Source organism: Mobula hypostoma, chromosome 7, assembly GCF_963921235.1.
Source record: "Mobula hypostoma chromosome 7, sMobHyp1.1, whole genome shotgun sequence".
Lineage (NCBI taxonomy): Eukaryota > Metazoa > Chordata > Chondrichthyes > Myliobatiformes > Myliobatidae > Mobula > Mobula hypostoma.
The window spans coordinates 148,094,088-148,114,080 of record NC_086103.1 but is presented as its reverse complement, the minus strand read 5'-3'; the positions used below and the strand labels follow the sequence as shown (position 1 = coordinate 148,114,080).

General features: G+C 37.3%; 1 protein-coding gene across 4 annotated transcripts in view; it reads left to right on the top strand.

Moving 5' to 3' along the window:
• flt1 (fms related receptor tyrosine kinase 1) overlaps window positions 1–19,993 on the top strand; it is a 155,038-nt gene that overhangs the window by 49,133 nt on the left and 85,912 nt on the right. For all 4 annotated transcript variants that reach the window (XR_010018734.1, XM_063054254.1, XM_063054252.1 and 1 more), the window contains 2 exons: window positions 737–906; window positions 8,591–8,747. Coding sequence is in view for 3 of the 4 variants with exons in the window: in XM_063054254.1 (XP_062910324.1) it covers window positions 737–906; window positions 8,591–8,747 (327 nt within the window). In the remaining variant the exon portion in view is untranslated. The remainder of the gene's footprint in view (window positions 1–736; window positions 907–8,590; window positions 8,748–19,993) is intronic.

The following is a 19,993-nucleotide window of genomic DNA, read 5'->3' as shown; positions in this document are numbered from 1 at the left end:
AAGAAAAGACTGAGTAATTTTCCTAATCTGGAATTACCCTGTTACTTTTAAGGGTCTATTTCAAATGAAAAATTTTGAAGGTGTAGCAATGGCATAGAAGATGGTGATCTGAGGTTTAAGCAGCTAGGAAAGTGAAGCAGTGGAAGAAAATTTGGGAAAAGATAAAAAAAGATTAGGAATTCATTTTGAGCAGCCAATGTCGTTTAATAATTGTTAGTTGGGCAGCAGGTATGGTAGTATAGTATATCATATTTAAAATTTATATTCATGCTTTATTTGAAAAAACAGAGTATAACAAATTAAGCTTTGCTGATGATACAAATCTAAATAGGAAAATAGCAGAGTTGTGTATAGTGAAGAATGTTGCTGAAGGGCCTGTTCGTTGCTGCATCTCTAAGTAAATAAATAAACAAATAAGACTTATCAGCTTGGGAGGTTGCGATTAGTGGGTACTTCACGGAGTGTTGTGGCAAGCAAGCTATTCATAGTCTATAATGTCATTGGAACAGGGATTAATCTTAATATATCCAAGTTTTGTTCATATAAACTGGATGGTAGTGTAGATTGTGAAGGTATTAAATACAAATGTCTTAATGAAATTTAAATTCTGTTATTGTGTACAAATTGAATTTTGAACTTCACTCAACAGTAAACTTTTCTAGATACAGTCACACGATTATGTAATGTAATTACCTGGCTGTTGTGTAATGTACAGTGTAATCATTGTTTTCTCCAGGTTAAAGAATGGGCAGCCTATTACTGAAAGATCAGTCCGATATAACATCACTGGCTATAAACTGACTATAAGGGATGTTTCAGAAGAGGATGTTGGTTTTTATAGTATTATACTGGAACTTAAACAATGGAAGCTTTCCAAAAACCTCACATTCTTTCTCAATGTAAATGGTGAGTAAATCTTGTCTGCAAATTTATGAATCAGGTAAACTACCCAAAGTAGCCTTAGGTACTAGACATTCCAGAGGAAAAAGGATCTTTTTTGAATGTATTAAATATTACACTTTTTCTTCTTGTGATGCAGTCAGACCATTGTTCTGCTGAAGGCTGAAATATCACTGTAGTCTGTATCAGACAATGAAAGCAACAGTTTAGATCAGGACATATATTGGTGTTTCATTCACTAAACAACATTCTTAAAATGGCAACAGGGCCCTTTTATTAGCCTGAAAACTTAAATGGAATTCTAATACATTTCTTTAAGTGGAAACCATTCCTATAGTTGGAAATGTTAGCACATACATTATACCTATGGCACCTTCATAGAGCTCTGCAAACATAGACCTTACTCAACATTTAAGTCAGTAATATTTAATGCCAACTGTCTCTCAAGGCAGGTGGTGCCAATAATTTATCAGAAAATAAAATATAACATGGTTAAACAGATAATCAATCAAATGTACTAGGTACCTAAGAACTAATTGATATTTTCAACACAGGGATCTATCATAAGGACACAATATATAGTGGAAACAGTTTGAGGAGGGCTGCACTTTTACAAGAAACACACCCACTTTTTTCCTCTCCAAATCTAAATCTATGAAAAAGAAATGCTGGGCTGCTTTATAGTCATTCTAAGTACCTAGTGCCCCTCTATACAATCACATTTACTGGACCCAGTGAGTTCAAATGAGATAAACGATCCACTGCCTTTTATTCAATATTTGTTAATGTCTGTATTGCACAATACAGGGAAGTATAAGTGTACCACAGTTGTTGGAGATTGATAAGTATAAGTTAGGATGTTGAGAAAGTTCATAGAAACTAAATGGCAAAGAACTTGCTAGGCAATATTAGTAGTTCTGTGCAGAACTACTGCATTTTTTCTTGTGAATGCTATCAACTTTGCAATAAGTGCTGAACTTTCTGGCCACAGTGAATTGTTTGGCAATTCTTTTGTTTGGGTGCTGATTCAACCTTTCCCCTTGACACATGGGGGGGTGGGGTGTATAGTTCCTGTGCTCCCTTTAACACACTGGGGCCATGGTTTCCATCTTAACTTGCCGAGTTTGGAAAATTTATTTCGTGTAACATCCTTAAAAGAAATAGAGAATTTAAAGTGTGTTGCAACGTTAGTTGAAATAATATTCAGAAGTCCACATAATTTGTCAGTCTGGTGCCACTGAATTTTAGAGTATGCCAAACTAATGGAGTTTAAGCAGTACTCTTCATTAAGATTTGGCCAAATTTCACACTGACACTGGCTCCAAACAGAATCCAAAAGTTGAATGTAAGTTAAATTTCCCCAGCATTTAGGATGAACCTGCTCCGCTTATTTCAATGAAGGGGAATGGGTTAGGAGGGACAAATAAATGTATTTGGTAACTTATGTATTTTGAATTAATTGTTTAAAATTTTTAGCGATATTTTTGAGCATTGAAGTGATGGAGCAGGCTTACAGTCCAAAAAGATAGTTTCAATGAACTATCATGAATTTCAATGATAGTTTTAATGGTAGCTTCTGAATGTTTCCAAATATCAGGGAGATTCAAAACAAGTCAATATCCATAGTGTGTTCAACATTGGGCCAAGCCAGGGAGGACAGTCTCTGTTTATTTTAGGTGGCAAAGTTATTTGCCATACAGATCATTAGTGAGCTTGAGTGGATTGTCACCGCAGGTAATTTCTGGCCCAAAGTGAAGTCAGAGAGTGAAATGAATACATTAAGAACTGTGGTTATTCATTGTAAGTCCAACAAGTTAGTGAAACTGCAATAAGGTTGGAGGAATTACTTATTCCTTTTTCATTTCCCACGTTGGGAATGTACAGTAATTATTTAACCAGAAGTACTCAAATTAAATATAAAACAGAACTAGATCTGACTTTGTGGATTTGGATGCCTTGTTTTTCTGAGTCCTCATCATCCTTCATTGGAATCAAACGCTTCTAGTCTGGTCAGTTATAGAAAGATGGCAAAGAATTTATAGCTATTCTGAAAAAGTCCTTTCGTTTTTCACATGCACATCTCAATGAATGCCCCTTTGAAGTGGTTCAATTCATTAGGGTCATTTCATTGCACATTTCTCTTGAAATTTAATGGGTATCTTAGCAGACTGCTCACACCATAGTTACCTAATATTTATCTTTGGTTATCAGCTGCCTTTGAGAGCTAGTATCAATCTTTTTCAGCAGTTGGAAAACAACACTAGTTGGTTCAATATGGACTGGCTGTCATTAAACTAGTATAATGTTCAGGATTCTAGAATCCATTGTATTCTGCCTCTTTATACTTAATTTTGCCTTATTAGTGATACTTAAATTCGTGTTTCCTTCAAATACAGAATAAAACTAAATTGGCTGTAAAGGCATTCTAATGCAATTAAACATTTTGGTGTTGTCTTAATAAAGGCACACACACATTTTATATAAAATACTGATAGACTTTTGAAATCTGAATATATAACAGATACACAAAAAATAATCCAGACTCCTGGTCTCTCTCCCGTCATAACATTTGCTGCTACTGTTTAATTATCATAATATGAAAAAAAGATTCCTGCAGGAATCTTAACAAAAATGTAACTGGACAAAGAATTACCAGGCAAAGTAACTAGAGACTAATTAGAATGACTTAGAAATTGCACAGGGTCTTGACCTGAAATGTTAACCATCCTTCTGTCTCCATAAATGCTGTTTGACCCACTGAGTTCTTCCAGCAGTTTGTTTTATGCTCCAGATTCCAGCATCTGCAGTCTCTTGTGTTTCTGAATGTTATGCAGATTCCTTCACTGTTCCTCATATGTCCTTTTCTTTGGTCAGTTCGATATTTGAAGCATGCAGAACCATAGTCCTCCAAAGAGAACTATTGTCAAGTAAATGAGAATCAGAAAACTGCAGATGTTAGGAATCTGAAATGAAAATAAGAAGGCCTGGAAACACTCAGCAAATCAGGCAACATCTTGGGAAATGGAAACTAAGTTAAATTTCAGGTTGAAAACACATTGAATTCTAACTATATATGGTGAATATAAACTTTTGGACTATACACCAAGTTACATCTTCCTGCCAGTTTTAATCTCAAGACCTGTGATTGAATGTTCTTAATATGTTAGAGGAACTTAAGTAGTGAACAAGCAATATGCTAGTTATCATAATGATCAATTTTCAACTTCAGTATTGTATATTAAGAATATACCACCTAGGCAATCCAGACACTTTTGTGAATATTCATTTGGCTGACTGTCATTCTAGAAATCTCATGACAAAAATTAATCTAGGTAAATAATCCCATCTCTCCAACAAGTCACCAAGTAGCCCTTTTCCTTCCTATTCATTGGGTCCAGTAGCATTCATAGCTAATTCCAAAATGAATTCAATTTCCAGAAGAAATGACACTAAACATCTTAGGTAATTGCAAATGTGTACATGGTGACACAGTGATTGTGTAACCCAGAAGCCTGGTGGAAAGTCAGGATCTGACAAACTATGTGCTTGATCCTCTCAGCAGTTTTGGATTAAGGGAGGCTCTGTGTGAGGTGTTGAATCACACAAAACTTGCAATTTCATTAACATAGACTAGGAAAGTAAGAGGTGTTTGTGAACAAAGTTATAGTTGAGGAATATTTCATCACAAGTTGAAGGATACTTGGATAGTGTACAAACTAGGAGCTGAATGAGCGGGAGGCCACATAGCCTATAAATTTGCTCTGCCATTTAATAATATCATGGCTGATCTGACTATAACCTCAGTTCTGCACTCCCAACTACTCACAATAATTTCTCAACTCTTCTTGCTGATCAAGGATCTATCTCCTCCAGCCTCAGCTTTACAAAGATTCAGATTCTGCTTTCATTTTTTGAGGAAGGAAGTTCCAGAGACCAGCAATTCTGTGGGGAAAAACAATCACTTCATCCCTGTCTTAGATGGACAGCCTCTTATTTCTAAAGTCATCATTAATTCAAAATTCTGTCATAACAGCAGATACCATCTCCACACCCACTCTGTCACGAGCTCTTAAGATCTTGTACTACAATCAAATAAAATCCCTATTCTTCTAAACGCCAGCAGATACAGTACAAACCTAGCTTGTCTGACACTTCCTCAAATGACAATCCACTCATTCCAAATAGTACTCTAATAGAAACATCCTCTCCATGTCCACTCTATCCAGGCGTTTCCATATTTGGTAGTTTTAATGAGAACCTCCCATCCATCCACTCCTTCTAAACTACAGCGGGTGTATGCCCAGACTCACCAAATACTCCTCAAGCATTAGCCCTTAAATCTCTGGGATCATTCTTTTAAATTTCCTCTGGAATTTTCTAAAGTCTGCACATCCTTCCTTGGATAGGGGTGCTAAATTAGTTCCAATACTCGAAATGTGATCTGACCAATTCCTTATAAACCCCAGCATTACATCTTTGTTTTTATATCCTAGTTCTCTTGAAATGAATGCTAACATTGCATTTGACTTCCGTACCACCAATTCAACTCTAATTTCTGAATTCTCTCCGCATTTAGAAAATGGTCTTCACTTTTACTCCTTCTACCGAAGTATACGACTATACACTTATCTACACCGTATTCCATCTGCCACTTCTTTGCCCATTCTTCCAATCTGTCCATGTCCTTCTACAGATACCCTGCTTTCTCAACACCACCTGCCCCTCCACCTATCTCTGTATCATATGCAAATTTGAATACAGAGCCATCATCCAGATTATTAATATAATGTGAAAAGTAGTAGATCCGACACCAAACCCTGTGGAACAACATAGTCACTGGCAGCCAACAAGTAAAGGCTCCCTTTATTCCCACTCTTTGCTTTCTGCCAGTCAGCCAATTTTAGGCTCACATCTTTTTAGCAGTCTCTTGTGTGGCATAGTGTCAAAGGCCTTCTGAAAACTGAAGTAAACAGCATTCTCTGCCTAATTGTCCATCCTGTCTGTTACTTACTTAAATAATTCCAACAAATCTCTCTTTAAGGAAATCTGGCTGATTTCAGTCTATTTTGTGCTCTTAATAATGGACTCTAAAATTTCTCCCACCACGGAAGTCAGACTAACTAGCCTATAATTTCCCATCATTTGTCTCCTTCACTACTTAAAGAGTGGAGTGACATTTGCTATTTTCCATTTCTCTGAAACCATTCCTGATTCTAGTGATTCTTGCAAAATCCCTACCAATGTCTCTGCAATCTCTTCTGCTACCTCCTTCAGAACCCTGGGGTACAGTACAACCAGTCCAGGTGACACCCACCTTCAGATTTTTCAGCTTTCCAAACACCACCTCCGTAGTTATAGTAACTTTGCTCACTTTTACCCCTTGGCTTTCTTGAATTTCTAGCACGTTGTTAGTGTCTTCCACATGAAGACTACTGCAAAATGTATTCAGTTTTTCCACCACTTCTTGTTGCCCATCTCCAGCATCATTTTCTAGAGGTCCAATATCCAATCTTGCCTCTATTTACTCTTTGTATGCTGAAAAAAACATATTATTGCTAGCTTGCCTTAATACTTTCATATTTTCTCCCCTTATTGCTATTTTAGCTGTCTTCTGTTGGTTTTTAAAAACCTCCCAATCCTCTAGCTTCCCACTAATTTTGCTATATTGTTTGCCCTCTTTTTTTTGCTTTTTTGCTGTCTTTGACTTCCCTTGTCATTACAGTTGCTTCATCCTCATTAGGTCACTTAGATGCCTCTGCTTCTTAGAGTACATCTCTCACCATCTTGATATTATGCTTTATTTGACATTTAGCCACATGATATTCGATTTGCTTGAACTTCACCCACAGATTTATCTATATCCCCTTGCAGCTTCTTATGCCTTTTTTGCAATTTAATTTCCCCACACAGGCTCATTGACATAAAAATCTTGGTTTAGACAATATGCAGCCTAATTTTTGACAGTTTTGAAACAGAAATTTAGTCTTGGATATTGCTTGCATTCTTTAAATTTACTGCATATAATAGATAAATTACTCAAGCCAAATGATAATTTTACTCCTTATTGTGAAATTGTTAGTAAGAATCTGAGAACCAGTTTAAATTAAACCCTCAAAGTTTTGAATCTAAAGATCTTGAGTGACTACATATTTGAAAACATATTATTGACTTTAAAGCCCTTTAAAATAATCCTAATGAGGCATGGTGTGGAACATATCTCCTTTCAAAATAGGCTGTTATTATGAGTGCTTGAATCGCTGATGATAAACAGCTTCTCTTAAAAGTGGAATGTAGGAAAAATTAATAGAAAAACATGTTCTTTTGGAAAAATTAGAGAGTGATGCTGTGTTGAGTAAATTGCATCAACAATATAGTGACATTTGTACAGGAGCATACTATGAGTGACACAAATCTAATGTTGACAAATTTCACTGAATTAAATTGAATGTGGGTGAAGCAAAGTACAATATAGCAACAGGATTATAATCTACTTAGAATCCTTGGGGAGACAGGGTTGTGAGCAGTTCATAAATCTCTCTAGAATATTCCAAATTGTATTAACATTAATTAATTGTTTTGCATGTTAATTTTGTAATATATTATTGCATGGTTTAATTGTAAAACTATATACTGCCCTACAAAATATATTTGGACAATCCCTGTACAGTTAAGATCCAGTGTTAGGGAATGCTCTAGAACAACTGTGGACACTATAAAAAAACACATTCTTGCTATCCTAGGTGTCTCAACTTTACCCAAAATGGAAAAACTGAAGCAGCTCTCAGAATTTCAAAAAAGTGTCATTATTGAATATCACTTGTGTCAAAAGTCCATCCATGAAATATCCAGAAAGACTGGAATACCAAGATCATCTGTGAAGCTCATTATCAACGAGTACAGGAGAAGACGTACAGTAGATAATAAATCCTGCCCAGAAAGAACAAAGAAGGTCTATGATGAAGCCCGTCATTCCTCGAGGAAAAAGGTCAAACAAAATTGGAAAGGCAACCGTGAAAGCACATTAAAGTTCAGCAAGGACATCTAAATGCAAACCACTGTGCTAGCATGTGCAACATAGCAGCCAATCTGCCACTTGTAACACTGCTAAAACTGTGAAGTTGTATTTTGAAATAAAAACAAGGAAGGTGCATACATTTGCTGAAGTGGGTACCGCAGAAGGGCAGAAATAAATCCAATAACCACTCTGACACAAGCCTGAACGCAGATCTGATACGCCTTATGTTTGCTCTGTATCTACGATCCTTGAATTTGCTAACAATATGATCACATGCAGAGAACTCTAAAAGGAGGAGGAACGTTTAAAAACTGAAGATTCACACACAACTGATGGACTTTTCAAAGAACTGTTGTTTGTTGTTCATTCAGTCTTTTGTTTTAATGCTGTAACATCTATGCTGAGGATTGTTCAAAGACTTTTTGTAGGGCAGCATTCTTTTATAGAGATTATAGTAGATATCTTCGCAGAATAAAAAGATCCATTTTTCTCAAAGATCAATTATAATGAGACAAACAGGTTGGAACATGGATATACTAAACTGCGGCAATGGTACTGTCTTCCCTTAGGCTCTGAGCATGTGAATAAGGCCTTAGTATATAATTTATCAAAGTGCATAATTTAGATTTTATGGCATTTTTGGCTTTTGGTTTTCTAATTAATTTGTTTTTACAGTAAAACCACATATATGTGAAAAGGCACTGCCCACTCAGAACCATGATCTCTATCCTCTGGGCAGCAAACAGACTCTGTCATGCACTGCCTATGGCATCCCCATTCCTAGAATTCTATGGGTATGGCAACCTTGTGCCCAAAATAGTTCAAAAGCACAGTAAGTAAATTTGTTTTTTTAACATTTATTTACAATGTAAAGTTTTATTAACAATATGAGTTAAGTGCAGGTTATGGGTTTACTTACATTTATTTAATTAAAAAGTCAGTGTTTAATATATATTTCATTATTGTAATTTCTTATGCCTTATGAATGTAGGTAGCCACAAATTGTGCCAAAATAATATTTTTATAAATGCATATATGCCAAACACAAAAATAAATGAAACAGTTTTAGCTATTATAAAATCCTCAGGGCGGTTGGTGTTAAAAAGGGCTAGATATTTTTGTTTATCTAAATAGGCTTTCTCACAATTTTAAATTATCAGAAAAGAAATTCACATTATCTCCTCTAGAAAATATCATTTTAATCAGAAACTTCCATTGAATACCTTTTAAAGATCATGTACAAATTATATTTAAAACTTTTTAGAGGCTGGTTCTCCTTTCTTTAAATCCCTTCCCCACTTACTCATACTTTAGTCTATTGCCTGATACATATCAATACAAAAAGATTATTGGAAAGAAGTGTGTTTGATTGGAATTTCTAACAGACAAAGCTTCGCTCTAAGAAGCTGCAGCCTATGGTAAGCACTTTCTGTTTGCACTTGTGGTATTTTCAGGAGGCAAATATTTAAAAGGACCAAAGATTAATGTGAATCTCCTTTATGTAAAGTTAATCATGGTTAAACATCTATAATTTTTAAATTTTCATTTTGTCTGTTTACTTTGACTTCATGCTTTATCACTGATGCAACATATCCTAGTTTTTGTTTGTTATTACTTGTTTGATTAGACTATGTACAGATATAAACAGTAAAATTCAATTTGCAGGATTCCTTTTTCTGCCTGTGTACTTAAATACAAATTTTACACAGTATCATTGAGTTCACACAGACTACAGGTATACAATAGAAAAAAGTGTTATTGACGTATTCATGAGAGGTTTTTGTGTTGTCCCTAATGAGACCATAGGTAAAGCAAAAGGCAATGGTTAAATGATTGTGACAGAGTATGTATGATTGATTTATAGAAACATTCAAATTACTAGTTTTTTCAACAATCTTTGTGAGAATTGGTATTTCATCCATATCCATTTATGACTCAAAAATCTCAGAAGTACCCTTCTGCAAATATGGCGTACCTATTTTCAAAGCTACAAAAATGCTCTATGTGTAGACTTTGTAGGCAGGTTAAGGCATATTTAAGGAAAATTAATTCCACAAACTTCTCCCTTCTTAATATGCTTATTCTCCCCATGGTTTTTAATAATGATTTTACAGTCTAATGTTCAATGATAAAAAGTTTTTTGCTTTCTGCTGTTTTACACTTTATATGCTTTTTAATTACTTAATTTAATAAAGTGTCTTGTAATCCACTCCATGCCAATGTGTATTGTTAATTTCAGTATTTTTAGTTTTAACAGAGGTAGCTGCCTCTATACCATTAAAATTAGCTATTGCATGTCTGATGGTGAACTTTATTGTATTGAAGTTTGTGAACATGATGACAGAATGAGACTGATGATTTACATCATTACATATGACTACATAAACAGATGCTTTTTCACTTTATGTGGGATGGGGAATGAGGTGGAACTGACTAACATACAGTCCTAGTAACCTGGAATTGAATATAGCTAGATTAATAAAATTGTTCATTGACCTGTAAACCTCTTGGATTTGGTGATACCAAGCAGGTTTTTAGTAAACAGGGTCATTCAACAATTATTTGGGCATAGTTCTTGATTATTTAATGGCTTTCTTCAAATTGGTATTTTTCAAAGTCTGATTCAATGAATATTTCTCATGGTCAGCTGATGTTTCAGAAAATTATTCTTGGTGCCTCTAAGGTACCAGTTCTACTCTCTGCAGCACTAAAAATAGAGGAAGACAATTTCTGCCTAATTTTCAGTTTGGAAAAATACTAATGTATGAATTTTTTTTTGCAAATGTACATTGCTACTTGAATAAGTCAGGATGTATCGAACAGCAATTACATTCTTTCCACCCTTAATGAGCTTCAAATGCAAGGAAGACTTTGGCCAATTCAATTCCTTTCATAGTTTCAAACAACAGCTGAAAGCACTAGATACAGCAACGGCTGTAAGACACAACACTTGCCAATAATGTTTATATAAAGCTGGGTCCTTTTGAGCAGATGGGTAATCCCTTAACTAGCAGAAACTTGAAACCTCATCTAAAACATACCATGTGACAATCATGAATAATGTTCAAAAATTTATTTCAACATCTTCATCAACAATTCGTAATATCTTAATGTATGTATTAAGCATGTATATGCAAAGGGATATGGGGTTTATTTACAAGACATCACAAGATTTGGAAGTTTTATCCTGCATGTAAATCTATTCTCCAAGGAATGCCCTTCTCTGTTAGGAAAGATCAAGCAAAATATGTGAATGGATCAAATTTCATGTACTTGTCTTTTTTTTTGCTCGGTGGTTCTTGACATTGTCCTACATCCACTTCACATCTTTTTTCACCATGTGTTGCAATGGCATGGGTACCTGCCAAAATCTGGAAGGAATTGAGTTTAATATTGGACCATTGCTAGGAACAACCTTAATATTATGTGATATTTTTAGGCTTTGACGTATTGGTGTTAGTTTCTACATTTTCCTTCACTTTGTAAGCCATTAGCATCAACTTTCAAATGAAGTACATTTGAAATGAGGTACTGATCATTGAAAAAAGGCAGTATGTTTCACTTCAACTTCATATTGTGCTCCTTTTATCTCCTGAACAATTCCTCCAAAACTGAAAGATTTTCTTTCTCAGATAGTCTTGGTTACATGAGCAATAATCTACAGCTTGCAAGATTTTATTCATCATGGCTTGGAAAATCTTTGATAATGATTTGATTCCATTTAATCTATGTATTAGTTAAGTCCTTTGAATATGTTGCTCCTTGTGTGCTATGATCTTCATCTTCGCTCATTGTACTGTGTTATTCCAGAGGGGTCGTCTATGAGCAGATGGTCATACATTTTCAACAATTTTTTAAATGTATGACTTTGGAATATATGTAAATACCGATACAATTTCAGCCAGTCCTTTCCCATTAAAGTTGACCTGTTGTTGTTCATTACAATGTCTGGTGCTTTTACTTGCTGTCTGTTTAACTTTAGGTCTGTTAAACCTTATTCAGAGTAGTTTTCCAGCATGATTATTGCTTTTCATAATGGTATTTGGTTGAATTTACAAAAAGAAGTGTAACTCGTCATCAAACAATCTGCAACAGTATTAATTTGCATGTTTGCTAACCAACATCTTTATTTGAAAGTCAATAGTTTCTGTTTGTTGCAAAAACCATAAATATCTATTCCTCACTATATGAACTTCAAAATCCTTCATCCCAATTGCCGCCAAAACTACTTTTACTGTTAATTTTGCAAACTTTTGAAATGTGATTTAATTCTCAAGCTTTGTTATACTTGACCATTATAAACAGACAGAACTGCACAATGGCCATTCTAGTTATAATAACGGAACTCGTCTCACTCGTATGCCTAGACTCCATAGTCATAAGAGTCATAGGAGTTATACAGCATGGAAACAGGCCCAATAGCCTGACTGATCCAGGCAGAACAAGTTGTCTACTTGAGCTAGTCCCAATTTTTCTTGAATTTGAACAATTCTTTCTAAACTTTTCCAATCCGTGAATGCTTAAATGTCTTTTAAACATTTTAATTGTACCTGCTCTATTACTTTGGTGGCTTGTTATAAACCCTCCTTCCTCTGAATGAAACATTTGCTCTTCACGTTCCTTTTAAGTCTTTTCTATCACACCCATATTCAATCATGTCACTGCTAAATTTAGCTTACCTTCATAGTACAGTGCGCTATAGTCCAGTAACAGGTCAACCTTGCTGATACTTGCCATTGTGGTTTACTCTACTGTACCTATTTACCTGTGCATACAGAGGTTTTTGACAAATTATTTTCCAATCAGTTCTATTGCTGTACCTCGTCTAAAACATACCATGTGACAATCACGAGAATGTTCAAAAATGTATTTCAACATCTTCATCAAAATTAGTAATATCTCAATGCATATATTAAGCATACATATCCAAAGGGATATGGGATTTATTTATAAGACATCACATGACGTACTTAAAATCTGAGACCTTTAGATGACAGGCTGAAACTAGAAACTGCTGTATAAAATGAAGGTCAAACTGCACTTGGAATACTGTGTACAGCCGTGGTAACATGACAAAGAGTGCAAAAGATGCTGCCTGGAAAGGAGAGATTGGAGAGGCTGAGTTTATTCTCACTGGAATTTAGGAAGCTGTGACGGTTTATAAAATATTAAGTGCAGAAAAGGGGTAGATACTTAGAGTCTAGAGGTCATATGTTTAAAGTGAGAGGGAAGAAATTTAACGGAGATCCGAGAGCTTTTCCACACAGAGGGTGACAGGTATATGGAATGAATTTCTTGCGGTCTTAGGCAGAACAGTTATGCAACCAGATTGGATGGTTTCTATGGTGCATTGATAAAAATTGATAAGGGTCAATAGGGACATCCTATATTTCCTTCGCCTCTTGTGGAAGTAGAGGTGTGAGTGAGGTTATGCCAAAGTCCTACATTTTAGAACTATAGTTGAAATGAAGTCAATCCTGAAACGGATGGAGAAGCACACAAATATTCTCACTTTGTTCCTTTGACAGTGTAGGATCCTAATAATAACAGTAACACTTATGCTAAACACTGCTGATATGATGACAGTAGACTCTGACAAGTTAATCGGATTTACTACTGTGCCTTCTGGTGTTTGTAGGAACCAGGAACGGAATAACTACTTCCAGATTTTTCATTTACCTCTCTCACAAGGATAGTCTTCAAAATTTTAATCCCAACAACTATCCCCTCACCCCCAACCCTCAATACTACTAACTTACTCCTTTAAGGATTAATTTCTGATTGGGCTCAATGAACAAAATGCTGGATTCCCTCCAACAAAATCCCCACTCCATTGGAGAACATTCTGTCTGCACATATTGATCATTTGTTGTTTGGGAGACAAACTCTAATGAATCCCATCAATGAATTTATTTCAGTCTTTTCACTGGTCTCTTTTAGTCAGTCCACTTAGTATTTGACCAAAGTTCCCTGTAATTGCAAGTCTGCTACTATCTACCACAAAAATGGCAGTGTAGCAGTTAGCGTAGCACTATTGCAGTGCCAGCAACTTGAGTTCAGTTCCTCCAGTGTCTCTAGAGAGTTTGTATGTTCTGCCTCTGACCGTGTGGGTTTCCTCTGGGTGCTCTGGTTTCCTCTTGCATTCCATAGACGTACTGGTTGAAAGGTTAATTGGGCAGTTTGGGCTTGTTGGGCTGTAAGTGCCTGTTATTGTACTGTATTTATAAATAAACCATACACTTTCTGCAACTGAAGTCATTGTCTATCATTGGAGCAAATTGAGTGACACCTGGGCTTTTAAACAGAAGTGTGATCGAAACATTCTTGTACGAGCCCTTATTGGAATTCAAATCTCTACTGTTTTTATTTCAGGACATATTGAAGGCAAGTTGCAGTCATTAGTATAACAGGAATCACTGACTTCTGATAAAATATTGAAACATACTTAATCTGAATCAAATCGGAAGACAGTAGAAGGAGAATAAATACTCCACAGGATTAATTTTGAATTCGGATCGACTCTTTACTGTTCAGAGATTGTGACTCATATCCTAATTTAGAATTTTTTGAATTAACAGCTTTTGTGCGAGTTCCAATGCCACAAGGCAGTTATTAAACACATTGGCAGGCAGATAGCAATGGCCTTCTCCTGCATGAACCATGGGAGTTTTCTTATCTTACTTTAGCAGAAGGTGCTACAAGCTTCCTGTGCAAAATCACAGTATATGCGGCTTTCCTCTTGTTGTTTTAGTTTCCTCCCCCAAGCAAGACCATTCCCAGCAGCACAATTGTCTCTCACTCTTCGAATGTGGTGCAATGCACTTCCCTTAAGTGCCTGATTAATGCTTGAGACTCAATCAATCCTAAACATTCCATCACAACCACAATTGTGACAAATATTTTTTCAAGGTTTAAGTTGCTACAACAGCCATGCCCGTTAACAATGCCATGAGAAGCTGGCAGTGAAATAAATTATGTTAAAAGTTTAGTAGAAATATTAGTGTAATTTCACAATTAACTTTCAGTTTCATGACTGCATTCTGTTCAATATCCATTTTTTCCAACATTGATAAAAATACTTAAATTATGAACCTTTCATTTGATTTCTCATGAAGTGACTGCACAAGGAAAGCAATGATTTTGTAAGTGACAGAAGGACTCAAATACTCGGCAACCATTCTTTCCCTAAAAATGTTGGTGTATCCCAAGGCCTGGGCACAAGTAGCAAGAGCTGCACAACTTTTGACCCAAATTGAGCCAAATTGAGATAATCAGAGAAAGAAGGTTGTAGGTTTGGGTGAGGGCAGTGACCGGTCACCAGTATATGTCATCCAAACCTGCACACTTTTCCATACTTCTTGAGAAATCATCTGAAAGGTTTATAATTTAATTATTTTTATCAATGTTAGAAAAATTTATATTGTGTCAGAATACAATTACGATATTGAAAATTAATTGTGAACTTAAATAATATTCTTGCTAAACTTTTAACATAATTTGATTATGTTAATGTTTGTGCGCATTTGTGACTGAAAGTTGGGAGGAATAGCTTAGGGACCAGCTGTGCAGGATGGATCAGGAATTGCTTATAGGGGATGGAACAGGGACAAATTAGTGTGGGAGGGATGGACACCCAGTTGTTTGGAGAGGGGCAGAGGGTGGGGAATTGATCAGGAACATTTTGTTGCAGGATGGATAAAAGACCAGATGTTATAGAGCTTGAACCAAGGGCACCCATATGGGTCCCAGTTATGCCTGCCTTTTTGTTGGCTTTGTGGAACAATCCACGTTCCAAGCCTATACTGGTATCTGTCCCCCACTTTTCCTTCGCTACAACGATGACTGCATTGGCGCTGCTTCCTGCACACACACTGAGGTTGTTGACTTCATTAACTTTGCCTCCAACTTTCACCCTGCCCTCAAGTTTACCTTGTCCATTTCCGACACCTCCCTCCCCTTTCTTGATCTTTCTGCCTCTATCTCCGGAGACAGCTTATCTACTGATGTCTACTATAAGCCTACTGATGCTCACAGCTACCTGGACTATTCCTCTTCTCACCCTGTTTCTTGCAAAAATGCCATCCCCTTCTCGCAATTCCTCTGTCTCGGCAGCATCTGCTCTCAGGATGAGGCTTTTCATTCCACGATGAAGGAGACGTCCTCCTTTTTTAAAGAAAGGGGCTTCCCTTCCTCCACCATCAACTCTTCTCTCAAATGTATCTCTCCCATTTCACGCACATCTGCTCTCACCCCATCCTCCTGCCACCCCACTAGGAATAGGGTTCCCTTTGTCCTCACCTACCACCCCACCAGCTCCCAGGTCTAACATATAATTCTCCGTAACTTCCGCCACCTCCAACGGGATCCCACCACTATGCACATCTTTCTCTCTCCCCCTCTCTCTCTGCTTTCCGCAGGAATCACTCCCTATGCAACTCCCTTGTCCATTTGTCCCCCCCATCCCTTCCCACTGATCTCACTCCTGGCACTTATCCTTGTAAGTGGAACAAGTGCTACACATACCCTCACACTTCCTCCCTCACCACCATTCAGGGCCCCAGACAGTCCTTCCAGGTGAGGCGACACTTCACCTGTAAGTCGGCTGGGGTGAAATACTGCATCCAGTGCTCCCGATGTGGCCTCCTATATATTGGCGAGACCCAATGCAGGCTGGGAGACCGTTTCATTGAACACCTACGGTCTGTCCACCAGAGTAAGCAGGATCTCCCAGTGGCCACACATTTTAATTCCACGCCCCATTCCCAATCTGATATGTCTATCCAGGCCTCCTCTACTGTCAAGATGAAGCCACATTCAGGTTAGAGGAACAACACCTTATATTCCGTCTAGGTAGCCTCCAACCTGATGGCATGAACATTGACTTCTCTAACGTCTGTTAATGCCCCACCTCCCCTTTGTACCCCATCCCTTATTTATTTATTATTTTTCTCTCTTTTTTTTCTCCCTCTGTCCCTTTCACTATAACTCCTTGCCCATCTTCTGAGCTCCCTTCCCCATTTCTTTCTCCCTAGGCCTCCTGTCCTCTGATCCTCTCATATCCCTTTTGCCAATCAACTTTCCAGCTCTTAGCTCGGTCCCTCCCCCTCCTGTCTTCTCCTATCATTTCGGACCTCCCCCTCCCCTCCCACTTTCAAATCTCTTACTGTCTCTTCTTTCAGTTAGTCCTGACGAAGGGTCTTGGCCCGAAACGTCGACTGTACCTCTTCCTATAGATGCTGCCTGGCCTGCTGTGTTCACCAGCAATTTTCATGTGTGTTAATTGTCATGGGACTGGATTGAAGATAGAAAGTTAAGGGAAGGGTTGTTTGGGGAAGAGGGATAGATTATAGTTGGGGATAGAGGAGGGAATTAGAAAATGAGGATCTTTAGTGGAGGTGACTTGGAAGTTGTCATTGGGGGGCAGAATGGCAAATCTTAAGAAGAGGAAATGAGTTGGAGACCACAAGCCAGTAGATGGCTGATGGCTTGGTGCAATGTGTCAATGGGTTCTTGAAGGGTAAATATAAGTGATTCACTTATCTGTCTAGTGATCAAGTCTGGCACTGTGCTGAAATAACCATCTAGCCACAAGTGTAGCCTACGCTGGCTATTTTGAGAATAACATCCAGGTCTGTCAAACTCTTACATGGCTGTTGCATAAAACCATCACAAACATTGAAATTTGTAGAAATAAGTCACACAGCAGTTCTGACCTACTCCAGCATTCAATTTGATGACACCCTACCTACTTATCAGCTGAACTTGGCATTCCTGCTCACTCCCGGTAACCTCTTACTTCCTGGTTTATCAAGAATCAATCCAAATTTGTATTAAAAATATTCAGGACTCTGCTTCCACTGCCATTTAAGGAAGAGCATTCCAAAAGTTCCTGAGTCTTTAAGATAAGGAATATCCTATCCTTACCAGAAATGGATGACTCCTTATTTTCCAACTGTAACCCCCCCACCACACCCTCTGATAGATCCTCCCACAAGTGGAAACATCTTCTCTGGATCCACTCTGTCATTGATAATAAACTGGATTTTGATTCTTATATTGTATAGTTAGTTTAAGTCACCTCTCACTCATTCTTCTAAAACAAGCCCAGTTTGTCAAATCTCTCCTCATAAATCAACCCTGGTCTGAAACTAGTAAAACTGTGATTTGCTTCAAACATATTAAAATCCTTAAATAAGAAGATTATCCCATACACAGCACTCCAGATCTCTAGATGTGGTTTGGCCAGCACTCTATACAAGTGGATGAATAATGTTACCCCCATGCTTCCCTGATGTGGCAATTTCATTGATGGTATAAGGCTGACTCACACCGAGGAGTTCTTAGCTGAGTTTCTGGAATGACTCAACCTGATCCGTAAATAGACATCGGCATATTTCATTATGGAAAAGATGATTCTTTTGATTAAAAGATTACCGTTTTGTTATGGGAAAGTAACTAACTATTGTCTACAACCGAATCCTTAGGTACTGATCTTTCTTTTGGTATCTAGTACAGTTTCTTCTGGGATTCCTGTACTGTGGATATGAGGATGACAAGCTCACAAACTGGAGACACAAGGCAGTGCAGGTGCTATAATCTGGAGCAAAAAAAATACAAACTGATGAAGGCGCTTAATGGGTCAGGCAGTATTTGTGGAGGCAAAGGGATAGTTGACATTTCAGGTAAACACACAGTAAGTGCTGGAGGAACTCAGCAAGTCAGGCAGCATCCATGGAGGCGAATAAATAGTCAATGTTTTAGGCTGATACCTTCAACAGGACTGGAAACGGGAGTGTGGGACAACAAGTTGACAGGTAATAGGTGAAACCAGGCGAGGGGAAAAGTAAGAAGTTAGGAGATGATAGGTGGAAGAAATGAAGGGCTGAAGAAGAAGGAACCAGATGGGAGGGATCGAGGACCATGGAAGGAAGGCTGGAGAAGGGGCAACAGAAGGATTCAAACATTCAAAGTACATTTATTATCCAAGTACGTATAAATTACACAATCATGAGGTTTGCCTGCTTACAGGCAGCCACAAAGCAAGAAATCTGAAAGAATCAATTAAAAAAAAGACCAACACCCAATGCACAAAGAAAAAGGAAAAAGCACAAATCATGCAAATAACGGGAGTGAGCAACAGCATTCCGAACCAAATCGAGTCCTTAGATTCAAATTCCCGGAGTAGGCCCAAAGCCTCAGTCTCATTCATCATCTAAGTGGGAAAAGTGCCGAGAGCTCGCAGACATGAAGCACATGAAATCGTTGATGGGCTCATCCAGCAATTTGATTTTTTTACTTTATGAACTGGAAGAGACATAGATTTGAAATGCAGTGCCAACAGTCATCTGCTCAATGAATCTATTAAAAAGATTAGACTTTCTCATGTTCCTTTTGGTCTTATTATTTCACTTCAAGCTATAAAAAGGAGCAAAGGGAGATTGAGGTTAACCTATAATCAATAGTGTTACCATTATTTGATTTACAGAGATAACAATTTATTTTAAAGAAAACATCTCATGGTGTATAATAATGAGAAAAAAATAGTAAGATGAATTTAGGCCTTTTGAAGTAAAGCCTGGTCAAAAGTGACCATGGTAAAGAAAATAAAAGATAGCAAGGGAAAAGGGCAGAAAGATTTTGGGAGGAAATTCAAGAGCTTTGGATCACTGAAGGCACAACCACCATGTTAGGGAAATGGAAATTAGGGAATAGAGAGTGAACAGGAGGGAGCGGCTGATAGCATAGTAATGTGCAATAGGTCAGAATAAGGGATGCAAAGTCCATGTAGGGAGATAATAAGACCACAGGAAGTGGAAACTATGGAGTCATTTGAAGATATAGGCAAGAATGTAAATGTGAGACATTTCTGGAGTGTGAGTCTGCATTGCTCAAAACCCTCATTGAAGAAATCAGAAAGTAAGGGTGGGAAATTTGGTGATGGAGGCAAAAAAAATTATAGAACTGAGAATAAAGGAAAATTACAGAGACATGAGCAGTTGGTAGGTGTTGGGTGAAATCTGAGGAGGGCAGGAATAAATATAAATAAAAGAGAATCAGAAGAAGAGAAATAAAGATATA